Raw genomic sequence first — 17164 nt, forward strand, 5'->3', positions numbered from 1 at the left:
TTGCTTCTTATTCCAAAGGGGGGTTTATTGAGGCAGATTTTTCACATACGATTCAGTCTTGTGATTAAAACAGGACAAAAAAAACCCAAAGAGGTCAAATAAATATACAATAAAAAGTTCAACGGCATTAAAAAGGCGAGTGCTCTCAGTTTGGATAAATACAGCACACAGATACATACAGTATATTGGGGGCGTAGGCCGAGGTTTTCAAGAGCGGCTAGCGACTCGATTTCATGGGGCGCTCCCCCGCCTTGACACGGCCGGACTGCCAGAGGGCGGCTAGTCTCCAGAGCTGGCAGCCGGCCCGCGCTAGCCGGATTGAAAATGCCAGCAGTAGACTATCACACAGTGATAACATGGTTTGTGGTCACGTTAGCGTCAGCCCTTGAGGTGTCTCTGGGTTCGGTTTCCATCGGATTTCGTTTGTACAGAATATACAAGGAGATTTTCTTTGTTACAGGTGATAAGACGAAAGGAAGAAGAGAGGGCACCGGATACCGACAGGACGCAGGGACCTGCACCCCTGCGGCCATGGTGGAATCAGCCCCCACCCGCGCCGCCGTGGAAAGGTTTGGAAAAGCCCTGCCACCCAAGTGAGCTTTAGTTCCCCCCTTCTCTGTGTTGTCATGGGATTCTGCATGGCACAGGCTCTGGGGCCCTCCTGCTCCACCTCAGGGGGGTGGACAGGGCGGGGCCCGGCCCACGTGTGGAAGCTGCCCTTGCTGAGACGTGGGAGGTGGTTCCTGAGGCGGTGAGGGGAACACGCAGCAGCACCATGCACTTTGCACACAGGGGCCGGAGAGGAAGAGTTGCAGCCCCGCAGGACAGCGAAAGGGAAATGCTGGAGTGGGAGCAGAACGCAGGAGAGCCCTGCCCCGTTAGATCCCATTCCCCTCCCAGAGCTGGGAACAGAACCCAGGAGTCCTGACTCGCAGCAGACCCTAACCATTAGGCCCCACTGCCCCGCAGGCTAAACCGTCCCCTCAGTGGGAGTGGTGGATTAGTGATTGGGGGGACGACGACGACTGCTACTTCACATCCCCCCCCACACACACACGCCCTGGGTAGATGCAGCTGGGGGTGGCCCGTGGCAGAGCCTAGAGGCAGAGCGTAGGTCGCTGGCTGAGGGCAGGAGGGAAGCTGTTTCAGCCCCAGCAACGTGGGTTTTATTGCGGGCGAGGGGGATTCTACCCCAAACCAGCTGAGCACTGGGGGCTCCATGCAGGGCTGTCCCCCCCCCCCCTTGCCCAGAGGAACGTGCAGCCGGCTGGCACTGGCTTACTGAGGGCGTGTGTGTGACCGGAGCAGCCCCCGGGTACCACCCCAGCCTGCTCGTGTCCAGTGCTGACAAGGAACCAGCATGGGGGTGTAGTGTTCTGGGGGGAGCCCTCCAGGAGCCCGGCTGAGCACAAGGCTGCAGTAGGAGGGCTGGAGAACCGTGCATGGATGAGCAGGCCCCCCCGGCACAGGGCAGGCACGCGCACCCCTGTGCCAAGGGAGCAGTAGTGTCACACGCAGACCCCCGCCCCAGCCGGGAAGGGATTATTGCTACGAGAACGGAGGAGGCCGAGGGCTGCCTCCCAGGACCCGCTGGAGCGGAGATCCAGGGCAGCGCCAAGTAGGCCAGGGCCAGGAGGAGCTCAGCCATGGGAGGCCAGCAGGCCTGCACAGCTGGGCTGAGGGCAGCAGCAGCCCTAGAGACTAATGCTCCAGATCAGACGCCCCTCCGTTGTAACCCTCCTCCCTGGGAACTGCCTTGCTCCAGGCCTGGCCCACGCAACCCAACAGGGCCTCTTACCCCCGGTCCCTCTGGGCAACCGCCCAGCTGGCCCCCTCTTCCACTCAGTGCCCCCCCGGCTCTCCCGTGCTCGCTAAGCCTGCCCCCAGCCCCGCACACGGGGGACGAGAGCTAGTGCAGCAGCTGGGCTGGGGGCCGGCAGAGCACAGCTCCGGGAGGCAGGAGACAGCTCTGGAGGGCCTGGGAACCATGCAGTCTGGGGGGTTACTTTGTGGCCTGGCAGAGCCCGGCCTAGGTGAGTTAGGGGCAGCAAGGACGGCCCTGGTGCTTGGCCAGGGAGAGGTGCCCAACGTCATGGAACAGTGGGGCCTGTCCCTCCCCGCCGTTAGCCGTGCCTGGCCCTAAACACTTTCCGCTCGTTGGCTGGGAAATAAAACGAGCGACCTTGAAACCAGCGGAGAATATTTCAGTCTGGCTGCTGGGCCCTGCGGGCACAAGGAGGGGCGCACACGGGGCTGCCCTCCTGCCCTCCCCAGCCACGCGTGTCCTCGCCACTCCACTGGATGCGAAGAGCCGCCCCTTGGCAGCAGGTCCTGAGCTGTGGGGAGGTGGGGGGGATTGCGCCTCGCCAGACAGGGTTAGCACCTCTGGAGAGTCCTGGGGACCCACCTGGTGGGAGACACAAGAGGAGCAGGCCCGTGGCAGGTGAGGGGGCAGGACAGGTTGGCCTCTGGCCTCGCACTGTCCTGCAGCCCGCGCTCACCTGTGGGATCCTCCGCCGCTCACACAAAGACCTTGGCCAGGGCGTCGGCCCCGGCACTGGCGATCAGGGGCTTGCTGGGGTGGAAGGCCACGGCGTGGATGGCCTCCTCGTGCTTCTTGCGGTGGGCCGTGATCTCCTGCACGCACGTCTTGTTGTCCAGGTTCCAGAGGCGCAGCGAGCAGTCGTGGCCTGGAAGAGCCGGCGGCCGTCACCCAGAGGTGGGGAGACACTCGCCCACAGGGCTGGGACCAGAACCCAGCGGTCCCGGCTCTCTGCTCCCCCCCTCTCTAACCACTAGACCCCACTCCCCTCCAGAGCTGGGGCTAGCACTAATGAGCCCTGCCTCCCGTTTCCCAGCTCTTCCCTCACAGCCCAACTGGCAGCTTGCAAAGCCCAGACCTCCCCCGCCCCCACCCCACACTCTGGTCAGTCAGCTGGCTGGGGATCCACTTACCACTCAGCACGCAGAGCGGGGGCAGTGGCAGGCCACGTGCCCCGCCCTACTCCCTGTACTGGGGGGGAAAAGGGGGGTGCGAGAAGAGCCCCGCCTCCAGGCCTGCTCGGTCCTCAACCCCTCCGGCGCAGCCAAGAGGGCAGGTCTATTCTTGCCACAGACCATGGGGGAGGCCCCGTGCCCAAGACCCAGCAAACTCGTTGCACTCCAGTCCCCCCGCTCTTCTCCCCCAGCGGGAGCCACTGCTGGATTTGAAACCATGGCTCGTTGCCCATCCCCCTCGCGGCCGAAAGCGGGCCAGACGCATGCAGCAGGAGGAGGGGGACACACACTTACTTCCCGACATGAGGAAGACCCCGTTGGGGTCCACGGCCAGGCAGGTGACAGCGTCCAAGTGAGCGACCATGGAGTGGACGGCTTTCCCTGGGCAAGGCGAGCAGAGAGGGTTACTCGGCCTGCTCCCCCCACCTCCTTGTGGTTCTGCTCCAGCCACTAGGGTGTTCTCCCCACAGCGCTGGATTCCCCAAGGGCCTGGCACTCGAAGGGGAGGGCATAGAGAGGCCCCTGGCTGGCCAGAGGGGACGGGCGTCTCCTGGGGAAGGGGGAGACAGTGATACCCGCAGTGGATGAGCAGGAAAGGGCTGGGAGCCACTGGATCTGCAGACGGTGTCTGCTCAAGGTAGGCAAGGGGAGCCTAGGGCTAGGGCCATGGGCCTCGCGAGAGCCAATCCCGTCGCACCATGAGTGAGTCTCCCTGCAATAGGCTTGCGGGAAGCTCACCCATGTGCCCTGGGTAGATGGCAGGCAGCACAAGGGGACTGGGCCCTACACACCTGGCTTCATGGGAACCCTGCCCCCATACCCGCCAGCTGCCCAGGGCAGGACCCAAAGCACATCGGAGGCCAGTCATGCCAGACCCTCGGGCCTGTGGGAGAGACGGCCCCATGGGACGGGCAGCAAGGCTCTCCTCGGTCCGTGGGAGCTCAGGATCAGCACAGCCGGGGTGGGTGGAGAGGAGGCAGCGGGCTGCAGGAGTCAGGTCCAACCCGGCCCGCGCTGGCCGACAGCTGCCCTACCTGTCCGGTTGTCCAAGAAGCGGATCCCTCGGTCGTCGTGGGCCGTGATGGTGACGGGCTGCTTCGGGTGGCTCACGACGTGATTGATCTGACAGAAGCCTAGTTCAGAACACGGGAGAGGGGGCAGGTTACCACGGAACCATCCGTGCGCCATCGCCGGCCACACGAGAGCAGCTCCCTGCCTAGGACCAACCGCCCCTCTCCCTCTTCACAGCCCCCAGCTGGAGAAGCACCTACCAGCGAGGGATCTCAAAGCGCACACTGAGCTGCTGGATCTCAAAGCACACACTAGCTTCCCCTCCCCTCACACAGCAGGGAGTGGAACCCAGGAGTCCCCCGGGCTCACCAGTGGCAGCTCTGGATTCCAGCGTCAGGATGGGCCGGGCGGTCTCCAGGTCATACAGCACCGTATTCCCCGTTCGGAAGGCGGCCACAACATGGGAGGGGTCCGTGCTGGCGAACACAACAGAGGTTGGGATCCCGTACTCTGCAGGAGGGGTGAGGACACAGCAGAACAATGAAGGATGCCTTACGGAGTCCACTGTCATGCGCTCCCACCAAGACCCCTGCTGCAGCTCCTGACAGAGCAAAGCATTCCAACCCCACGGACACACTGGTCTCAGCTTCTCCACCCCCAAAATGCAGCCATCTCAGGGGCGGAGCATGTCCCGTGCACACAGCAACGGCATGTATTTTACAGTAGGAAGCAAAGAACGACCGAGGTCTGTTACAGAGGAGGGTTGGCATTCCTCAAGCTGAATCTGACCAGAGTTACAGGGCAGCATCATGACTCTTCGGGAAGTTACCGAGGGATCTTCAATGCCCACAAGAGCGAAGGCACCTAGCTAAGGTACGTGTGTGGCTCCCAGCCTCGGTAGTATCAGCACTGTCCATTCTTTAGATCCTCACAATGTCAGCGAGGCAGGGCGGGCCTATTATCCCCATTACACAGATGGGGAACCCAAGGCACAGAGAGACAAAGTGACCAATGCAGACTAGGATGCAACAGAGTCATCCAAGTCCTAGGCGAGTGCCCTAACCAATGGGCCATACTTCCACTACCTGTTGCACACGCTCCCTAGGCGGGGTGGGCAATAACTTTTGATGGGGGGGGGGGGGGTGTGACGTAGTGGGGGGTAACCTGCTAACTCTCTGGCTGCTGTCTGTAGCACCACGGAGCAGACAAACGATGAGTCACTATGCAAAGAGGGTATCCCAACTGGTTTGGCCAGCTGACCCCCATGGAGAGGAACAAAGGAAGGTGGAATGCTGCCTTGGCTGGGGGGCAGACTGGAGGAGAGTGAGTGAGTTCCTGGCTGGAAAGCAGGGAAGAAGGAACTGGGGAGGGGGCTGGGATCCCCCTATCTCAAAGGGGGCACTGAGGCCTCTTAGCCCCAGTTCCTGTAACCAGATTACATCTGTGCTATGCTGTATCCTGGAGGAGCAATAAACCACCCTCAATTCTACTGGCTGGTGGAGTCTGTTTGTGCCATTTCAGGGTGCAGGAGACGGGGGACCCCCAATGCGCCGTCACAGGGGGCCATGCCAAGATTTAGAATCATAGAAGCTGAGGGCTGGAAGAGACCTCAGGAGCCATCAAGCCCAGCCCCCTGCACAAGGCAGGACCAATCCCAACTAAATCAACCCAGCCAGGGCTTTGTCAAGCCGAGACTTAAAAACCTCTAGGGATGGAGATTCCACCCCCTCCCTAGGGAACCCAGCCCAGTGCTTTCCCACCCACCTAGGGAAATAGTTTTTCCTAATATCTAACCTAGACCTCCCCCGCTGTAACTTGAGATCACTGCTCCTTGTTCTGCCATCTGTCACTATGGTGAACAGCCTCTCTCCATCCTCTCTGGAACCTCCCTTCAAGAAGTTGAAGGCTGCTCTCAAATCCCCCCTCACTCTTCTCTTCTGCAGACTAAACAGACCCAACTCCCTCAGTCTCTCCTCATAGGTCAGGTGCTCCAGCCCCTGAATCATTTTGGTTGCCCTCCGCTGGACCCTCTCCAATGCGTCCACATCCTTTCTGTAGTGGGGGGCCCAGAACTGGACACAGATGTGGCCTCACCAGAGCCGAATGAAGGGGAATAATCACTTCTCTGGATATGCTGGCAATGCTCCTCCTAATGCAACCTAATCGGCCATTAGCCTTCTTGGCTACAAGGGCGCCCTGTTGACTCATCTCCAGCTTCTCATCCACTGTAACCCCCAGGTCCTTTTCTGCAGACCACATGGTAAGAGGTCAAAGGCCGCACTTTTCTATGGGGGGGGGGGGCAGAGTCTGGGACGGAGGCTGGGGTCAGAAAGGAGCTCTGGGGTGCAGGAGGAGGTGGGGTCTTAGAGGGAGTTTGGGTACAGGAGGGGAGTGCGACCTGGGGCAGGTGTTTGGGGTGCAAGGTTCGGGTGCAGGAAAGGCCAATGGGAGCTGTAATGATTGTGCTGGGTAAGGGGACAAAGTCCATCCGCTCCTCCTCCCCCCACCAGCGCAGAGGGGCGCATGACCCCAGCAGCAGGCAGGGAGCCTGCCTGAGGGTCCTGATGGCCCGTGGGCCAGATCCAAAGGCTTGGTGGGCTGAATGCAGCCCACAGGCCAGATCTTGCCTGTCTCTGTCCCTAAGGACTGTGCTGGAGCTCTGAGGTCAAGCCTGACCCAAGACGAAAGAGCTCCCCCTCCTGTTCCTTAATCTGGTCAGGAACACCCCCCCCCCTTCCCAGCCACGCTCCGGTGTCCCAGGGGGCTTTGCTCACCACGCTCTGTGTTGTAGGTGCTGAGGCAGGGCGGGTTCCCGCTAGGGTCCCATATCCTGACCGTGCCGTCTGCTGAACACGACGCCAGGCGATTCTTTGAAGCGTTGAACGCCAGGCCCCAGATCGCATCGGTGTGGCCTTCCAGCACGTTGCTGAGGACTCCTGGATCTGAGCCGGAAACAAAGCCGGGGGCAAGGAGGAGTCACACGGCATCCTGGCTCCCAGCTAGGAAGCCTCACACTAGTTTGCTCCAGAGACCTCATGTGGCCCACACACTGAGGGGCTCAGTGCAGCCACGTCCTCACTTTAAACTACAATTCCCAGAATACAGTGCTCCACCTCCAGTGCAGCAGCCAGGCCACAGTGCATGCTGGGAGCTGTAGTCTCCCCAGGTCTTACAAAAGGCTGAGATTTCTACACATCAGGTGCAGTCATCAGCTCCTGACAATGGGGGGCGTGAGCAGCTTCAGGCCCCTGGAAGTGGCAGGGCCTCGGGCGGGGGGGGGGGGGGCCTAGCCTCCCCCAGCCACCCCTGGTAGCGGTGTCAGCAATCAGGAGTCCCGGGTTCTGGGGCAGCGGTCTCCTTCGTCCCCACGTCTCAGCAGACCTGAGCACAGTCGTCTATTGGGCGTTGGCTGGCCCACTCCTCAGCACTGCCACTCTGCCCTCCCAGCTCTGCAGAACTCCCAGCATTCCCGAGGAGACAAAGCCACCCCCAAGCCTCTCCTCCCCGCTGGCAGCAGACAGACCGGGCCTGGGGGTCTGCCGGGGAGAGGAGGGACAGAAGCTGCCTGAACCCACCATAACTGTCGTAAGGATCCATGCCCAAATCCGGGACCTTCCAGAAGCGGATCCTGGTGTCCGTCCCTCCACTGTAGCAGTACTCGCTGTTACAGCCCATGGCGACGGAGAGCACCGGGCCCCTGCAGACACGAGACAGCCCCAGAAATGAGGCGAAGGAAATGGGGCAAAGAAAGAAGGGGGAAGTGGGGGGGAAGGGGACTTGCAAAGCTGTAGGATGGGGCGTGGGTGCAGGCCACACGGGCTGAGCCGGCCACAGGGGGAAGGAGCTCCCAGCTGAGCGCTGGGCAGGAGGCGGAATCAGAGCGCCCTCTAGTGGCCATGCTCCTCTGCTGGCACTCCAGAAATTTAATGCTCCAGTCTTGCCCAACAGAGCAGCTGCTCTTGTGGGCAGGCCGGGGGGCCAGGATAGGCCCTGACCTTCTCCCCCCGACCTCTAGCAGGTTTAAGCCTCAGCCCTTCACTGAATCGCAGATGGCCAAGAGCAGGGTTCCAAGCTCTGATCCCAAGGCTGCACAGGGATGCGGGGGCATGGGCGTGGCGCTCTGGGCTTGCAGAGTTCGTTGGGGGGAGCGTCATGGATTCAGGCCCCTGGGCGAGGAGAGATCCCCCTGGGCAGCGGTTCCAGGCATCAGCCTCACACCCGGTGACGCACCTGTGTGCCCGGAAGGCGTAGACCGGCTCAACATCCAACGCGGCGTTCCTGGGGCAGGAGGAAAGGGCAGAGATTAGGAGGATGCCCAGGTTCCTTTGGGGGGGGGGGGGTGTCACTCACTGCTGGCAAGGCTGGGAGCTTTATACTCCACCATCCAGCAGAACAGGCTCAGGGCCCCCAGGGAAAGGCTCAGGGTGCAACGTGTGACCTTCCCTCAGCAGCAGGGACTTTTGTTGTGAACAGATCAAGCCAACAGCCCCCCTTCCCCATTAGCCAGCCCTGTACCCAGCATGGGGTGGGTGCCAGTGGGGTGGGTGCCTAGCTGGCAGACAAGTGGGCGTGTTTATGTTTTCCCCTCTCCAGAGCTGGCTTTTAAAGGGTGTGGTGGAAGCCACCCCGTCTGCCTGGCAATCCCTCCGCCCCCCACTGCTCTTCCCGCTGGCCCTGGCATGCCCCCAAGGTCCAGGCAAGGCTCACTTTTTGGCAGCGACGGTCTTCTGGAGGTTCCACAGCTTCAGCGTGCCGTCTTCCGAGGCGGTGACCAGCGCGGACTCGGTGTGATGGAAAACCAGGGCCCGGATCCCGTCGTAGTGACTCCGGAGGGTGAACTTGGGATTCCAGGTCTTCTTAAAGGCGTCCTTGCCGTCCGACAGCTGGGAACACAAAACAAGGCTGCATTATGCTCCCTTTCTCCTCGGAATGGGGCCAAGCCACCTCCTTCCATTTCCAGTAAGAGCCCCCGGCAGGGACCAGCAGCAGACTGCCCCTGCAGCTCTGTTGATTATCCCAAGCATTTGTATGCTGTCTAACTACACCAGGTCCTTATATGGTCACTATCACTGTGATATAGCAGCTCCAGGCAATATTTATCCTCTCAACACTCTTGTGAGGCAGGGCAGGGGTATTACCATTACTGTCTGTTCACACAGCACTTAGGCTGTGTCCAGACTCAGGGGTTTTTTTGGGAAAAGTAGCCTTTTCCCGAAAAAACTTCCCCTGCGTCCAGACTCAAGCCGCGTTCTTTCGAAATAATTTTGAAAGAACGCGGCTTTTCTTTCGATGGCGGTAAACCTCGTTTCACGAGGAAGAACGCCTTCTTTCGAAAGTTCCTCTTTCGAAAGAAGGCGTTCTTCAATGTAAATAGGGCTTCCTCGAAAGAGAGCATCCAGTCTCGCTGGGTGCTCTCTTTCGAAAAAGCGGATTGCTCTTTCGAAAGATCCGCCTGCAGTCTAGACGCGATCTTTCGAAAGAGGCTCTTTCGAAAGATGCTTTCGAAAGAGCCTCTTTCGAAAGAAGCCTGCAGTCTAGACATAGCCTAAGTACGCTGGGCCATGCCTAGGGCTCCTAGGCGTTACCGTAATACACCTTATAAATTGCTTCATGGATTGGGAAACTGAGGCACGGGGCGACTAAGTGACTCGCCCAAGGTCACACTGGGTGGCAAAGTAGAGACCTGAAACTGGGTCTCCCATGTCCCAGGCAAGAGTCATAACTGCTGAGCCAGGGCTTCTCTTCAGCTCAAGTTACCCATTTTGGCTGATGTCAACAGCAGCCCACAGCGTTTCAGGGCACCACAAGCCACACTAATTAATGCTCATGCAGGGGCGAGGGAGTGACACCGGCTACTCACGTCACAACTGAGCTCGTTGTCGTTGGCGACGGTCAGGTCCGCCAGGTCCCCCAGACTCACTTCCCCTCCGCCAATGGTGTCCATGATAAACACGTCCGAGGAGAAGCCAAGAGACCCTGCTGCAAGGAGAGAAGGGGAAGAGCTAACCGGAGAGGTACCGGGGGGGAGCGGGCTTCCAACTGTAGGAAAGACGGTGGTATTCCAGGTGTGCACCCTGACAAGCACCCCAGGGCACCCCGAGTAAGAGGCCGCCAGTAGCACCTCTACAGCTGGGGAGTGGCTGAAGAGGTCCAAAGACCAGAGAAACAAGACTGCCTCAGTGTGATGGACCCTCCAGCTTCTCCCTCCCTGCAGCCAGGAACAGGGTTAGTAGCTCCCCAGCCCAGGCAGACAAAGAGGCGAGGTGTTACCTTCGTGAGACCTGAGGTGACTGGAGATGGCAGATGGAATGGATGGTTTAGGAGGGAGCCCATCGACGTCCCGGAGGTCAGCAAGTATGCCTTGAAGCTTAACTCTCTGGCTCTCTGCAGGGGTAGGAAAGAGCAGGGAGGAAAGTTAAAATCCAGGCAGTGGCAGCCTGGTCAAACAAGTCGTTTCTTTGGGATCAGGACCAGACTTCTGGAATAGCACTGGTGTGCGCTCCCCGGCCACATGAAAGGAACGCTGCCCGTTCAAAGCAAAAACCACCACCTGGTTTGCCTGCCGGAGGCACTGTGAACATCTGGGGTCGTGATAGCAGAGAGAAGGAATTTCTCCCTGTTTGTTCCAGTGCCTTTCTACAGTTGATAGCACGGGTCAGTTTCACGCTCCCCCTGCTCTTGGGATTCTTTCACCAGACAGGGGGAAGAGAGAAACATGCAGAAAGGGGAATGAATTCAGCAAAGCCCCGTGGCCTATGCTACGTGGGGGTCAGGTCACAAGGGTCCCTTCTGGCTTTGGAACCTGCAAAGAGGAAAAGTCCCCAAGGGACCGGTCTGGGACCTGTTCTGTCTATGGGAGCTCTTATCTCGCTTGCATGACTACACCAGGGCGTCTTTCAGTCATGCAGTAACTGACAACGACCATCTTTCCCCTGGGGCTCATTCTACCCCGCCAGGGGCAGGGAGGGGAGGGAACTGCTTTGGTATCCACACGGCTCTGTGTTTGTTACAGGAGCCGGGTCAGAGCTCTGCTCCGCACCAGGAGCAAACGGCAGGCAGATTTGGGAGGGGCCTTAACTCCTGGGGAGAGGGGGGATTGTTCCACAGTCGGGGCCCGGCCCGGGAGGATGCTCTGTCCCCTGCACCGACAGGCGTTACCCAGATGGTAACAAAGTTCGATTGTGCTGGAGGAGCAGCAGCAGCAGTCATGCTCCGCATCCTGGAGCGTTCGCTCTTTCCCATTGGCTGGGCCCTGAACTGGAGTCACTGGCCCAGCCAGAACTGCCTTCAGCTCATGCCTTGAAACGGACGACGCGCCTGCTTCCGGTGCGGGCTGGGCGGCTGCCTGGCTCGTTGCAGCCCGAGGAAACGGAGAGCGCTCAGCTCCCCGAGAACACGAGGTGGTACAGGGAAGCAGAGCCGCTCGCGTCGGAAGACACTCAGGCCCAAGGCTCGGGACCTGTTTGGGAGCTGCTGGAAGCCAGGCTGGGTGGGATGGGGGAGGGGAAACCGCCTATGGATGGATGCGGGAGTGGGGGAAGGGGAATGTTTCATGCCATCCAAGCCTGCAAGAGGAAGCACAGCTGCTCAGTGCTTTCCTGCTGAGGGCAGCCCGAGGGGAAAACAGGATGGTCCGGACCAGACCGGACACAGGAACAGCTGTGGCTGCTGGTAACTCCTCAGGAAGTCTGTCTTTCCCCTCTGACAGGTGGGAGGGGAGGGGAGGGGCAGGGAACTCCAGATCCCGCAGCAGAGATGGGGGTGGCTCTCCCACCTGGCCAGGAACCTTCCCAGTTTGCAGTGTGCTTTGCTGCTGGGTCGCACAACGGACCCTGCCGAGTGGGAGTGTGTGCAAGGATCCCAGGGCAGCACGGCTGGATGGGACTCTGGGATCTACACGCTGTTCTAGGCACCATGGGGATATTAATGAGCCGGAGGGAGTTTGACGAACAGAAATGATCCAGGAGGGGGCTGAGAGTAAAGGAACCCTGCCTTACTTCCAGCCTTCCTGCTCTAACCTCTAGACCCCACTCCCTTCCTAGAGGTGGGGCAGAACCCAGGCCTCCTGACCCTCAGCCCCCTATGCCAGCCATACTACTCCAGTCCTTCCCTATAGCTGGGAACAGAACCCAGGCATGCGGGCTCCCAACAGCCCCTGTGCTCTCTGCAGAGCTTGGCTCAGCTGTGGGGAAGGTGTACAGGGGACCGGGGAGCTGGCTGCACATACAGGAAGGATATCGCTGCAAAGGGGCCGGGACTTAGTTTGGAGGACACATGGATGTAAGCTGCAATGGAAGGGAGTCAATGGATGGTTAATGGGGGCCACTAGAGGCTGGGGTATGTTTTTGTGGGGCCCTGGGCAAGGGGGGGGGCAAGGGCAGAAGAGGCAGGTCTGGGGACTAGGTGACTTAAAAGGGCCCAGGGCTTTGGCCACTGCTGCTGCCGCAGTAGTAGCAGCTGCGGCCCAGAGCTCTGGGCCCTAGGGCACCAGCCCCTTTCCTCCTACCCTGCCCCGGCAGCCCTGCATGCAGAGTAGGGGGCGCAAGAAGCAGGGAAGCCCCGTTGCAGGAAGGCGCAGACCTAGGGTGTGCCGGTTCCAGGGCGGGTGGGCGCTAGAAGCCCTAGGACCCAAGACACACTGCCAGTACCGAGCTCAGTGCCATCTCCAGAGCGCCGGGCGTCCCCCGAGCCCTCGCCGTTCTCCCCAGAGCCCAGGAAGTCAAATTCATTCAAGGCGTCCTCCGAGTCTTCGTCGTCGTCCTCGTCTTCCACCTCCGGCATCAGGGGCTTCGTGGCAAGCTGGCAACACAGACAGGAGGGAGTTAGCTTAGGGCGGGGGCACCAAGCTTAGCCTGCTCCCGCAGCCCAGCGAGACAAGGCAAAGACACCAGCCCACAGGACTGACCAACTCAGACCTGGGGTGGGGGTCCAGGGAGACTGTTCAATCCGGGCGGGCTATGGGATGAAGATACAATACACGAGAACGGCCCTACTGGGCCAGACCAAAGGTCCATCTAGCTCAGTGTCCAGACTGCAGACAGTGGCCAATATCAGATGCCCCAGAGGGAGTGAACAGAACAGGGAATCATCAAGTGATCCGTCCCCCATCATTCACTTCCAGCTTGTGGCAAACAGAAGCTAGGGATACCATCCCTGGACCCATCCTCCGTAAATGTATTGAGTTCTTCTTTGAACCCTGTTACAGTCTTGGCCTTCACAATATCCTCTGGCGAGGAGTTCCACAGGTTGACTGTGCATTGGGTGAAGAAATACTTCCTCTTGTTTGTTTTAAACCTGCTGCCTATTAATTTCATTTGGTGACCCTAGTTCTTGTGTTAAAAAAAAAAAAGAGGCGTAAACAGCATTTCCTTATCCTTTCTCTGCATCAGTCATGATTTTATAGACCTCAATCTGAGTCGTATCTTCCCCAAGCTGAAAAGTCCCAGTCTTATTTCTCTCTCCTCATATGGCAGCCGTTCCATTCGCTCATTTTTGTTGCTCCTTTCTGAGCCTTTTCCAATTCCTATATCTATTTTAGATATGGGGCGATCGCATCTGCATGCAGCATTCACGTGGCCAGGGAAAGCCATCGTGGTGTGTGCAAGTACGGCCGCAGTCACTAAAAGGGGCACTGTTCTACACAAGGCAGCCTAGGACCACAGCTGCTCATACGCATGAACGCGGCACAGGATTTTGTGCATATGTGGTAGGACACACATGTGGTAGGCACACCCCATTACCCCGCCCCCAGATGTAGCAGCAGGCCCCTCTCGCCGTGGGACAGGCTGGAGTTGGGAGCATGAAATCATTTCAGGTCTCCCAGTGTTACGGCAGCCAGGGTCTCATTGGAAGCCAGAGATACTTGATGGATAGAAGAGGACCAAAGAACCCTGCAAAAAAACCCACCATTTCCCCAGTGGGTCTGTGGGGAGAGCACGGAGACTGCGACCTGGAGTCCTGATTCCTGGCTATCTCGACCTCTGGGATTGCAGCGTGCGTAGTGGTTAGAGCAAAGGGTGCTGCTGGGAATCCGGACTCCTGGGTTCTGAGTGGGGACGCTACTTCCCTGCTCTGGGCCTCACGTGCCCCATCTGTAATGCTGGGGCACCCCGGAGTGTGAGGGTTAATGAAAGCACTTTGAGAACCTCCAAGGAAAATGCTAGAGGAAGGCCAGCAATCGTCCTCGCTAGCGCTTTCGCCTTGAGTGCAGGGGGGACCTTCCCACCCGGCTGCCAAAGCAAACCCAGGAACAACAGGTTTCTTACCAAGCACTTTCCAAAGAGGGGAGCATATTAATCTCGTTAGTCAAGAGGGGAAACTGAGGCATGGGACTGGCCTGGCCTGCAGCAAAGCAGGAAGTAGTAAAGCAGGAAACAGAACCCAGGAGTCCTGACCCCTTGTTCTAACCAATCCACAACACTCTCCTTCCAGAGAGGAGATAGAATCCAGGAGTCCTGATGTCTGGCTCCAGCTTTCAGAAACCTATTGGGAATGGTTCTTAGAGTGGCCTAGGACTCCTTAATGCCTAAAACGTGATGTTTTTCCAGCCTCGTGAGACCTGCCTTTACTCGCTGTTTCTTGTGCTGCCGCTGGGTCTCAAGAGGAAGGCCCTCCTGATCCTCCTCTTCATCACTGTCCTCATCCTCGCAGTTCTGGAGGAAGGGGATTTTGTCGATCACCGAGCTGCTCATCCGGTCCTTCGTCTCCTTCCCAGCGTTCCTGCCAGAGGGAGAATAGGTAGCAGGTTTGAAACAAACAAAAGGAAGTACGACTTTGTGCAACACACGGCAACCTGTGGAACTCCTTGCCAGGGGATGTGGTGAAGGCCAGGACTTTAATAGGGTTCAAAGGAGAGCTAGATAGATTCATGGAGGTGAGGTCCATCAATGGCTATCAGCCAGGATGGGTAGGAATGGGATTCCTAGCCGCTATTTGTCAGAAGCTGGGAATGAGCGATGGGATGAATCACTTGATTCCCTGTTCTGTTCATTCCCTCTGGGGGCATCTGGCATTGGCCGCTGTGGGAAGACAGGACACTGGGCTAGATGGACATTTGCTCTGGCCGTTCTTATGTTCTCATGATACCAGGCCAGCACTAGGGAGCAGCCCTTTGACCCAGCATGGCCCACTGGGCAGAGGGAAAGAAGAGCAGCTGCCTGGCAGGAGCTGGGGAGAAGGGCTACAGACCTCCGTTTCAAGGCACGAGCTGAGTCCTAACTGATTGGGGCTGGGAAGAAACGTCCCCCATGGGTGGGTATCGCCACATTGTCTCCTGTCGCACCGTCCTCAAGCAGCTGGGACCAGCCTCCGAGGACCCTGCTCTGCTCCTGTGCTAGAAGATTTCCATGCCCAGAGGTCCCTTCCATGGGGCCCTGCGGCTGGACATGCCGCATTCAGCAGTGAACAGCTGCACATCCCACTGGGGATGGGACACAACACGCAGCAAAACCACCCAGGGGGGCAGCTCCCCCACAGCAGGCCGACACCAAGCAAAGCACCCTCCAGGCAGCACCCCTCCTACTGAGCAGCATTAGAGCCAAGACCCCTCTCTGCAGCAGGGATATTCCCTCCACTTGGAGCATCACTCCCCCCCCGACCTGCCAGGCTGTGGGTTGAACACGTCCAGCAGAAACGCTGCTCCCCCACCAACCAGAACCACCCCTCATCTAACAGACCGGCCCCAGGTGAGATACCCCCTGCCACCAGCCAGCTCCCCCGCCATGCAGCTGCCCTATGGGACAAGCCAAGCGCAGAGGGGCACAGCTGCCGATACAGCTCAGGAGTAGGTATGGAGGCACGGTGCCCTGTGCAGAACACCAAGATGTTTGGACAGGACTGCGGGCTGCCTGCTCACCTTTTAATCTGTTCCTCGATCTGTCTGACAAGTAAGGACTCTCCCCCACTCAGCCCAGCGGGCCCCGGGGCAGGGCTCGGCCCCACGGCGCTAGGCTCCACGGCGCCGTTCAGCTCCACGGAGCAACGGCCCAGCAGGGAGCGCACTCGCTTGGAGCGCATGTCCAGGATGGTGTCTGTGTAGCCCACTTCTTCCAGGTACCTGCGGGCGGGAAAGACGAGCTGAGCGCTAGGGCCAAGAATGGGAACACTCCGTCTGCGGCTCTCCGTGCACTGCAGAGACACGGCAAGTCAGCGGTCGCTCCGGAGCCGGACACAGCAGGGAAAAGGGACTCCTCCGAGTCAGCACAACAGACCCATGAACTTGCCCCTCGTGGCCCTTTGTTCTCCCTCTTTGCCAAGAAGGCTGCACAGACTTAGGGAGACATGGGGGAGACCCAGGCAGATCCCCACGGAGTCTCTCTGGAAGAGGGTGCAGCCTGAGACAACTCTCCCCCTGCCAACGGAGTTTTCCCCTCACCCAGCGGTGGCTCTCCCAGCCACCGGACAGATGCCCCATTGAAGGAACGTAGCAGCAGAGAAGAAGAGCGGGCCTGCGGGTAAGGCACAGGGCTGGGAGTCGGGAGAATTGGGATCTACCCCCTCAGCTCGGCCACAGGCTTGTTGGGTCACCTCAGGCACATCGCTTGTGCTCCGTATCTCAGTTCAATCCTGGCCATACGGGGATCTTGCTTCTGGGGGGGGGGTCCAGATGAAGCCCGAACTTACCGCCCAAGCTACGTGCGCAGCAATTCCTCACCTGCAAAGGGAGTGTTTGCTGCTCTGCCAGGACACAGCCACACTCCTGAGATGCGCCTGCACCAACCCCGCAAACTGGGAAACTTTGACTCTCGAGGGACTAGGGCTAGAATTATGGTTTAGACCAGGTGAGATCAAACCAAGAGGGGTCCTCCCCTCAGGCATTGTTTTCAGCTTGCTGCAGAACTGTGCCCCATGCCCTGGAAGCTGCAGAGGCAGCATCCAAAAGCCTTTAGAGCTGATAGAGTTAGTGTCAAGGTCTTTGGGCAGAAACACCAGGGAGCCCAGAGTCCGGGCAGGGCATTTTTGCATCCTTGTGTATTTCAGAGATCTAAAACCACAAAACTGTAAGCTGAGTGGCACCAAAGAGGAATTATCAGTAGCTAGAAGAAGAGCTCAGAGGCTTGCAAACTGTCCCTTTCATCTCAGTGCACGTGTTAACTCTGGAACCTAGTGATGACACAGAAAATGCTAACGTCAGTTGTTTCTTTGCTCAGAATGTTCT

The 17164-nt window shown here is 59.0% G+C and overlaps 1 protein-coding gene across 3 annotated transcripts in view; it reads right to left on the minus strand.

Annotated features, from left to right (window-relative positions):
- Positions 1-17164, minus strand: part of STRN4 (striatin 4) — a 27610-nt gene continuing 10446 nt past the window's right edge. The window contains exons 5-18 of one of the 3 annotated variants that reach the window (XM_075915008.2): positions 15863-16063; positions 14571-14727; positions 12657-12807; positions 10279-10392; positions 9869-9987; positions 8716-8891; positions 8239-8286; positions 7584-7705; positions 6783-6950; positions 4378-4518; positions 4032-4130; positions 3292-3378; positions 2502-2690; positions 1-2407 (exon numbers count right to left, since the gene is read on the minus strand). In XM_075915008.2, the coding sequence (XP_075771123.2) occupies positions 2521-2690; positions 3292-3378; positions 4032-4130; positions 4378-4518; positions 6783-6950; positions 7584-7705; positions 8239-8286; positions 8716-8891; positions 9869-9987; positions 10279-10392; positions 12657-12807; positions 14571-14727; positions 15863-16063 (1753 nt within the window). In that variant the 3' untranslated portion in view covers positions 1-2407; positions 2502-2520. Of the gene's footprint in view, positions 2691-3291; positions 3379-4031; positions 4131-4377; positions 4519-6782; positions 6951-7583; positions 7706-8238; positions 8287-8715; positions 8892-9868; positions 9988-10278; positions 10393-12656; positions 12808-14570; positions 14728-15862; positions 16064-17164 lie in introns of all 3 variants that reach the window. The other 2 variants (XM_075915009.2, XM_075915007.2) reach the window with 2 other exon arrangements.

This window comes from Pelodiscus sinensis, chromosome 18, assembly GCF_052426305.1.
Source record: "Pelodiscus sinensis isolate ZL-2025 chromosome 18, ASM5242630v1, whole genome shotgun sequence".
Lineage (NCBI taxonomy): Eukaryota > Metazoa > Chordata > Testudines > Trionychidae > Pelodiscus > Pelodiscus sinensis.